Source organism: Hyperolius riggenbachi, chromosome 1 (assembly GCF_040937935.1).
Source record: "Hyperolius riggenbachi isolate aHypRig1 chromosome 1, aHypRig1.pri, whole genome shotgun sequence".
Taxonomy (NCBI): Eukaryota; Metazoa; Chordata; class Amphibia; order Anura; family Hyperoliidae; genus Hyperolius; species Hyperolius riggenbachi.
This window is the reverse complement of record NC_090646.1, coordinates 87,730,995-87,740,450: the sequence shown is the minus strand read 5'-3', so window position 1 is coordinate 87,740,450 and position 9,456 is coordinate 87,730,995. Positions and strand designations below refer to the sequence as shown.

Sequence of the window (9,456 nt, the reverse complement as noted above, 5' to 3'; positions counted from 1 at the left end):
TTTTCCGGAGTGGCCTGGATCTTTCCTTCCTGATTTCTAATTGCCGATATGATCGGAGAAGATCTCCTACCCTTGGCCAGGTTAGCTAATAGCTTTCCTGACTTGTTTCCCCATTTAAAAAATTTTGCCGCTCCATATGATCTATATATCCTGTCGTATTTCTCTATATAGATGTCAGAATTTCTCGTCTTGAAGCAATATTTTCCTATGCATAGGTAAACAGCAGTTTTAAGATCTTGCCACAGATTCTCGATTTGATTTAGATCTGGACTTTGATTGGGCCATTCTAGCACATAGATATGTTTTGTTTTAAACCATTCCATTGTTGCCATGGCTTTATGTTTAGGGTCATTGTCCTGCTGGAAGGTGAACCTCCGCCCCAGTCTCAAGTTTTTTGCAGTCTCCAAGAGGTTTTCTTCCAAGTTTGCCCTGTATTTGGCTCCATCCATCTTCCCATCAACTCTGACCAGCTTCCCTGTCCCTGCTGAAGAGAATCACCCCCCCGAGCATGATGCTGCCACCACCATATTTGACAGTGGGGATGGTGTGTTCAGAGTGATGTGCAGTGTTAGTTTTCCGCCACACATAGCGTTCTGCATTTTGGCCAAAAAGTTCCATTTTGGTCTCATCTGACCAGAGCACCTTCTACATGTTTGCTGTGTCCCCCACATGGCTTGTGGCAAACTGCAAATGGGACTTCTTATGCTTTTCTGTTAACATTGCCATTCTTCTTGCCACTCTTCCATAAAGGCCAACTTTGTACAGTGCATGACTAATAGTTGTCCTATGGACAGAGTCCCCCACCTGAGCTGTAGATCTCTGCAGCTTGTCCAGAGTCACCATGGGCCTCTTGACTGCATTTCTGATCAGTGCTCTCCTTGTTCGGCCTGTGAGTTTAGGTGGATGGCCTTGTCTTGGTAGGTTTACAGTTGTGCCATACTCCTTCCATTTCTGAATGATCGCTTGAACAGTGCTCCTTGGGATGTTCAAGGCTTTGGAAATCTTTTTGTAGCCTAAGCCTGCTTTAAATTTCTCAATAACTTGATCCCTGACCTGTCTTGGACCTGTCTTGTGTGTTCTTTGGACTTCACGGTGTTGTTGCTCCCAATATTCTCTTAGACAACCTCTGAGGCCCTCACAAAGCAGCTGTATTTGTACTGACATTAGATTACACACAGGTGCACTCTATTTGTAAAAAATGTTTGGAAACATGTATGATTTTCCTTCCACTTCTCACGTGTACACTACTTTGTGTTGGTCTTTCATGTGGAATTCCAATAAAATTGATTCATGTTTGTGGCAGTAATATGACAAAATGTGGAAAACTTCAAGGGGGCTGAATACTTTTGCAACCCACTGTATGTAGGGCTGATAATGCTGATGTCATATGTGTTGTACTACCTAATGCTGTGTGTCATGTGGACACTCCGCCAGCTGCAGGAGTAACCAGCAGTGTTCGCTGGGCTTCAGCAGATGAACTGCCCACTGAAAGGACAGATGGCACTAGGCCAGATCTTTCTCTTTCAGGTGATTTTGAAATAAAAGGTATGAGCAATGATATGTATGATGCGGACGCTCCCTCCCTTGCAGTGGAAACCAGCAGCACTAGCGGGTCTACAGCAGAGGGACTGTCCACTAAAGTGGCAAATGTTGCTGGGTCAGGAACATCCACTTCGGAACCTGGCCCTGAGGGCCCAGGAGCCTCTCCGTCTGCAGCCTTCCTGGCGTGTGTGACAGGCAGCACTGAGCTAGTTGGGGCTGTTCGATTTGACAGCAGCCTGGAAGAGCTCAGGGGCCTGGCCAGCAGGTCACCAGCTGGAGGGGGCAGGCTGAGAGGGTTCTGGGAAGTTATTCCCTCGGAGCTGTCCGAAATGGAGGAGGCAGACTAGCAGATATCGTTCCCCAAAGGGACAGAGAGATAGCTCCTGCCACTATAGAGAAAGTGCGTGTAGTGATGGTCGGAACCCTTCCCCAGCTGCAGCACTGTCTCTATGGTCGCAAATTCACGGTCGTCATGGACCATCATCCCCATAGTTGGTTACGTCCGGTTGCAAGGGGCAACGACGCATTGCAGCCACCTTGCCTAGTTTTCCAGCCGTATAGCTTGGAGCTAACTGCCAGGTGGGGAACCCTCATAAGAATGCTAAGGAGTTACACCCCCCCCCCCCCCCCAGGCCCGGCCGTCAGTGTAGGCTTTGGCAAGACGATTCGTCAGAATCGACTGCCAGCGCCATCTTGAAGAGGGGAGGTGTTATGATAGCAGCTAGTTATGATGTTAAGGATAATACAGGAACATATTTTTCCTCTGCTGTGTAGCTTTCAGAGGTGGATGTAGGCCAGTCTGGCTTCCTGGAGTTCCTTATATAAATGTAAATTAACTCTGCATTCAATGGCCAGGGGGAGAAGCTATCATTGTCTGCTTCTAATTAGGAAAGAGGTAATTAGATAACGAGCCCCTCTTGTCTTTTGTTGCCTTGCTTTAAACACTGTGTACATGTAGACAGCCCATTGTCCCAATATACAAATCAAGACTACCAGAGTCTGGGGACAGTGGAAGCTAACACAGGAATGTTTGAAGATTACATATGACAGCCTATGGGACGTGGGTGAAGTGTTTTGAAGTCCTTTTGATACAATTTTACCTGTGGTCTGAATATTGTTCTGAAAACATTTGAGTGTTTGAAATCTGCAAACTTCAAAAGCTGAAACAGGAACCCTTTGAAGTTCGCATATCACAGAAGGGATATGACAAACGTTCTGTGCAAACAATTTGGGACTGACCCTTAAATGCCCCAGGCCCCAAAGCGGGCTATAAAACCCCAGCTAGGACAGTCACAACTGGTAGCTCTTTGGAGATAGCAAACGCTAGGGCTATTCTGGTCTGACCAGAAGCTGCGTTCTCCCGCAAACAACGCTCTGTATATGCTGGTAACGTTTGACTCCCAATTTATTTTTATGCAAATATCCTTGTGTGTATCGGAACTTTTATTTTGTAACTTTTTACCTTGTGTTCTGTACATCTTTTGTATATATTATTTCCTCCATTGTTCCACTTTTTCTGGAATATTAACCTCCTTGGCGGTATGGACGAGCTCAGCTTGTCCATGACCACTGGAGGGCGCCGCTCAGGCCCCACTGGGCCGATTTTCACAATTTTTTTTTAAAAAACACGCAGCAAGCACTTTGCTTGCTGCGTGTTGGTCCCGATCGCCGTCGATGCGCCGCTACCCACTGCGTAACGCCCCCCCCCCCCCCCGCCGAGACCACTGCGCAGTGCCAGGCAGTGCTGAGGGGTGGATCGGGACTCCGTCTGACGTCACGACGTCATGGCGATGGGGGAAGCCCTCAAGAAAATCCCGTTCAGAACGGGATTTCCTTACATGGGTACACGCCGGCGGCGATCGAAAGGTAAGGGCGGATGCCGCAGGGAGGGGGCATCATGTAGCTAGAACTAGGCTAGCTACAGGATTTAAAAAAAGTATTAAAAAAAGAAGGCTATGCCACCACCCTGGCGCAGTTAATAGAACGCCAGGGTGGTTACATTGTTATTTAATAAGTTTGACATCTGCTGTACTAAAACTAACGCTCATAGCCTAGAAGGAGAGACTGCAGTGTAACTTGCGTTACAAAGTTCAGTGCCTGATTGTGTCTTGCTACTGTACGATTGTACTGTGTGTGTGTGCGCGCGTGGCGTTCTCGTAAATCGGCCTAAAGCGCAATTCTGACCCGAATACGAAAACACGGATTGCGTGCATATCACTCAACAGCAGAGTGGAAGTGTCTAGCGGCAGATAGTGGTGGCAGTGAGAAGTGTTCTAAAGGGTCACAGCCTTGTTTTAGCTTGAATAAGGCTGCTCCCCGCTTGATCTGGTCAAACCCGCAGTCGGGAACCGTATATGCAGACTTGCCGCAGGGCCGGTTCCTGACAGGCCCCATAGACTTTCATTGGTGTACCATTACTCTGCGTGCAGAAAGGGTAACACAATGCAACAAAAATGGCCTAGTGTAAGAGGGGCCTAAAGGTTACCATGTTGTGGCTAATCTTTTAGAGCAGAGAGGAAGTTCTGCATCAACTCTGAATTATTTACATTTCACTGACCATCCCTACTCAAAGCCTGTAGACTCATAACGCATCTGCGTGGCACTCAGCCTTGAACTGAAACCAGAGGAATCAAGTTCTGATCACGGCAAGCTGAGTGAGGTGTGTGTTTATGCACCTTTATGTGTATGTGTATATGTGTGTGTGTGTGTGTATGTATGTATCTATATCTATGTGTGTGTATGTATCTATATCTATGTGTGTGTATGTATCTATATCTATGTGTGTGTATGTATCTATATCTATGTGTGTGTATGTATCTATATCTATGTGTGTGTATGTATCTATATCTATGTGTGTGTATGTATCTATATCTATGTGTGTGTATGTATCTATATCTATGTGTGTGTATCTATATCTGTGTGTGTGTATGTATCTATATCTGTGTGTGTGTATCTATATCTGTGTGTGTGTGTGTGTGTGTGTGTGTGTGTGTGTGTGTGTGTGTGTGTGTGTGTGTGTGTGTGTGTGTGTGTGTGGTGTGTGTGTGTGTGTGTGTGTGTGTGGTGTGTGTGTGTATGTATCTGTGTGTGTGTGTGTGTGTGTGTGTGTGTGTGTGTGTGTGTGTGTGTGTGTGTGTGTGTGTGTGTGTGTGTGTGTGTGTGTGTGTGTATGTATCTGTGTGTGTGTGTGTGTGTGTGTGTGTGTGTGTGTAAAACTTTATGCTGGCAAACATTATGATCGACGGCAGAAGTTTCCTACAAAATATTTATTTTCAGATTCCAATCAGCGAATCTCGAAAGGCAATGTAAAAGTCATCTGAGGCAATAATATACAAAAACATTGTGAATGATGAATACAAACAATGATCACATCATGTCCATGATATAATACAGCAAGTAACAACTAAACGCTTTAGGCAGCGACAAATTTCAGCTGATTGGAATGATTATTTTCCTCTCCTGGCAATAAAGAAAAAAAAATTATTAGCAGGCGATAATGGTAATTAGGAGGACAGCAGTCATGATGCTGATGTGTGATGAAAACATTCTGTAGACGCAGAGGGGCGTGCTAAGGGTGTGTGTACACCCATCCAATTTTTATTGGCCAGTGATTGACCAATTTTACCCCTGTTCTGTAGGGTTTACCTGCACAACCTGTTCATAGTATTCAAAATATTTTGGCCCTCATACTACATGGAAGTGGTTAAATTGACCAATTAATTGGGTGTGTGTACAGACCCTATAGGTGCCCATTAACAGTGTGAAGGATTGTATTTTCGATAAGAGCCTTCATATTGAAAGAAAATCACGTTAAAGTGATCCACAGCATTATAGAATTCAACATACGCTAATATCTAAACTGGTTGAGACCACATGAGAAAATGTCCTCCATGTTGATCGATAATGTGATTTGTTCAAGAATGATTGGGCCCACAAAGTTATCTGTTTTCATACAACGCAATCTGAAAAATCTCATTGAAAATACGATCGTTCACTAAAAATTGTACCATTAATGGCACCTTTAGAGAAGTGTTGTGAATCAAAACTGAATTTAAATATGCAGTCATGTGCAGGAAAACATATGATAACCACTTTAGTACCAGCAGTCTCTGGCCCCTTAAGGACCAGAAATCACCGATGGCACACCCCACGGACCAGTCGCTCTCCCATCGCTGAAGTTCACTCGCTCTACCTTCAAATCATAATAATGGACACCTAAAGTCAATTAGGGATGGTCGATGAGATGTTAATTAAAGTCTCAACTGATGGTCGTTTATGTGACCTGAAAATGGACCACCTGCATTTGATAAGTCCACTTCCAAGCTGCATAAAACTTGCAACAACTCAGAATTCTTTGCATCTCATTACTCGTCCCTGAAGTCCACCGCGTTTTGCTTCACTGAACACCTTCTTCAGTCACCATCTTGGAATGAATGTTGGGAGTTTCCAGAATCAGCTTGGTACCATATTGATGGAATATACGGAAACGTCTATAGGCTATGAAATCACGCGTTTCAAAGTTCATTGTGGGGCAACCCGTTCTTGGAGATCCGACTGGTTAAGTCTTGAAGATGCTTTTTCACCTAAATGGAAATAGAAAAAGAATATATTATTTCAGTTGGTTCAACCATATGGTATATTCGTAGAGGCTGGTAGACATGAGAACGTCAGATTCCATCACAGTCATGGGGGTGACTTGCATCCTGTAGTTCTGCCGTGAGCTAGAATCTTGAGCAGAGCTATGGGTGGGGAAACCTTAAGCCCCGCCCAACATAGTTTTTTCAACATCAGAACAGCATGTCCTGCAGTTAAGCCTGGAACCCACTAGCAGTGCTTTTCTAAACACTTTGTAAGCTCTTGTGATTTGAAGCTCTTGCTAATGTAATGTTATGGGTGTGACCCCACCTGAGTAATGTGCTTTTTTAAAAATAATCCCACATAACATTACATTAGCAAGAGCTTTTCAAATCACAGGTGCTTAGAGGAGTGCTACTACAGGGTCCCAGGCCTTATAGTTCATATAGTCTGTATCTGGAAGCCGGGCTTCTTCGTTTTTTTATGGGTTTTCTTCATTGACAAAACACAAATTCAGAAGAAATGTGGAAAAAGCATGGAAATGCATGAGTTTTCAAGCTGCAAATGCATTTCCTAGTGGTAACAGCACTAAAACTCTAGTTGCTGGATTACTAAGTCTAAGTTTAGTATACAGTGGGATGCGAAAGTTTGGGCAACCTTGTTAATCGTCATGATTTTCCTGTATAATCGTTGGTTGCTACGATAAAAAAAAAAGTCAGTTAAATAGATCATATAGGAGACACACAGAGTGATATTTGAGAAGTGAAATTAAGGTTTATTGGATTTACAGAAAGTGTGCAATAATCGTTTAAACAAAATTAGGCAGGCGCATAAATTTCGGCACCACAAAAAAAAAAAAAAAAAAAAAAAAGAAATGAAATCAATATTTTAGTAGATCCTCCTTTTGCAGAAATTACAGCCTCTAAACGGTTCTGTAGGTTCCAATGAGAGATTTTCAATTACAGTATATTCATTGTCCCCTGCATGAATGCCTTATTGGATTTTGAGCAGTGTTTAGGGTCGTCGTCTTCTTGAAAGATCCAGTCCCGGCACAGCTTCAGCTTTGTCACTGATTCCTGGACATTGGTCTCCAGAATCTGCTGATACTAAGTGGAATCCATGTGTCCCTCAACTCTGACAAGATTCCCAGTCCCTGCACTGGCCACACAGCCCCACAGCATGATGGAACCCCCACATTTTACTGTAGTTAGCAGTAGTTTTTCTTGGAATGCTGCGTTTTTCCTCCATGCATAACGCCCCTGGTTATGCCCAAATAACACAATTTTAGTTCCATTAGTCCAAAGCACCTTATTCCAAAATGAAGCGGCCTTGTCCAAATGTGCTTTAGCATACCTCAAGCGGCTGTTTGTGCTGTGCGTGGAGAAAAGGCTTCCTCTGCATCACTCCAACATACAGCATCTCCTTGTGTAAAGTGTGCCAAATGGTTGAACGATGCACACGACTCCATCTGCAGCAAGATGATGTTGTAGGTCTTTGGTGCTGGTCTGTGGTTTGACTGACTGTTCTCACCATTCATCACTTCTGTTTATCCGAGATTTTTCTCGGTCTGCCACTTCAAGCCTCAACTTGAACTGAGCCTGTGGTCTTCCATTTCCTCAATATGTTCCTAACTGTGGAAACAGACAGCTGAAATCTCTGAGACAGCTTTCTGTATTCTTCCCCTAAACCATGATGGTGAACAATCTTTTGTCTTCAGGTAATTTGAGAGTTGTTTTGAGACCCCCATGTTGCTTCTTTTCAGAGAAAAGAGGGAAACTTACAATTGTCCCCCTTAAATACTCTTTCTCATAATTGGATTCACCTGTGTATGTAGGTCAGGGGTCAATAAGCTTACCAAGCCAATTTGAGTTCCAATAATTAGTTCTAAAGGTTTTGCAATCAATAAAATGACAACAGTGCCCCACTTTATGCACTGGCCTAATTTTATTTAAACAATTATTGCGCAGTTTCTGTAAATCCAATAAACTTCATTACACTTTCAAATATTACTGCGTGGGTCTCCTATATGATATATTTAATTGACTTTTTTATCATAACAACTAATGATTTATACAGGAAAATCATAACGATTAACAAAGTTGCCCTAACTTTCGCATCCCACTGTATAATATTTTATAGTGACCAGATTGTGCAGTGCCTTGAAATTAGAATGGAGGTGAGAATAGTTACAAAACTACTAAAAGAATTGGGGTCAATGAGATTAGACCAAGAAGGTAAACAGCAAAATCCAATCATCTGAAAAACTGATCAATCCGTATTGACTTTCTGTTCTTTGCCAACTTCAGTTATCTCTTTATTTAAAGCGCTGAAAACATGAGCACACTGTAGAAGCAAAACAAGCATCTACTTTGACTTGTAGGAAAGGTAGGCCTACCTAGCATCTGCAGAAGACACATCTAAAGCTTGTTTGGTAAACATATGAAGTAAACAAAGTACAGCTAAATACACACGGGGGACAATTGTCCCCCGTTGCATGTGTGCACGTGAACAGGGAGCGACAGCTCCCTGCCAGCAACAGCTGTCCACACGTCTCGCCAGAAAGGCAGAGAAGCGGCGGAAGCTGTTTGTGAATGGAGCATCCCCCGGCCGGATGCTCCATTCACTTGCGTAGGTCTCCTGTCGCTATCCCGTGTACACACGCGGTAGTAGCGACAGTTCCGGCGAGGTTGCGGCGACAGCTGTAGCCGGCGATTGAACATGTCAATCGCCTGGCGACAGCTCCGACGGGCGACGGTTCGGGGTGCGCGCGTAATACACACGGGGGAACTGTCGCCGCAACACGCGCGTGCCACGTGGTTGCGGCGACGGCCGTCCCCCGTGAGTATGGACCTTAAGTTGTGCTACTTAAATCCAATGTAGCAGCATATTCAATTGAGAGCAAGGCAATGCAAGTAAATATGGGCAAGCGGCAGGCAAAGCTATGCCTTGTGCCCGTCTTTGGTGATATAAGACAAATAAGACTAAAAGAACTACAAGATGAGATACCAGTGGTCAAAGTTACTCTGAAAGATCTGTCTAATGCTGGGCATACACGGTGCAATAGTTCTTATCAATCGAGCCGCTGATGGCTCTATTGATAAGATCCAACCTGTCCGATACCCCGCCGGATCGATTCTGCGCTCGATACCGGCGGAGAGAACAATAGAAATAAACGAAGCTCTGATTAAAAGCGCCGGCGGGGACGAGCGGGAATCGATCCGCGTGCCCACGCGGACGAGCCGGCATCGAACCAGCGGCTCGATGCCGGCGCAGAATTGCACCGTGTATGCCCACCATTACTCTAGAACAAACCAACTGGAATTGGGTGGTATCCAAATG

The 9,456-nt window shown here is 44.3% G+C and overlaps 1 protein-coding gene across 1 annotated transcript in view; it reads right to left on the bottom strand.

The window, feature by feature from the left end:
- Nucleotides 1–4,793: 4,793 nt before the first annotated feature.
- LRPAP1 (LDL receptor related protein associated protein 1) overlaps nt 4,794–9,456 on the bottom strand; it is a 58,870-nt gene continuing 54,207 nt past the window's right edge. The window contains exon 8 of the mRNA XM_068276217.1: nt 4,794–6,125. Within this exon, the coding sequence (XP_068132318.1) occupies nt 6,057–6,125 (69 nt within the window). The 3' untranslated portion in view covers nt 4,794–6,056. The remainder of the gene's footprint in view (nt 6,126–9,456) is intronic.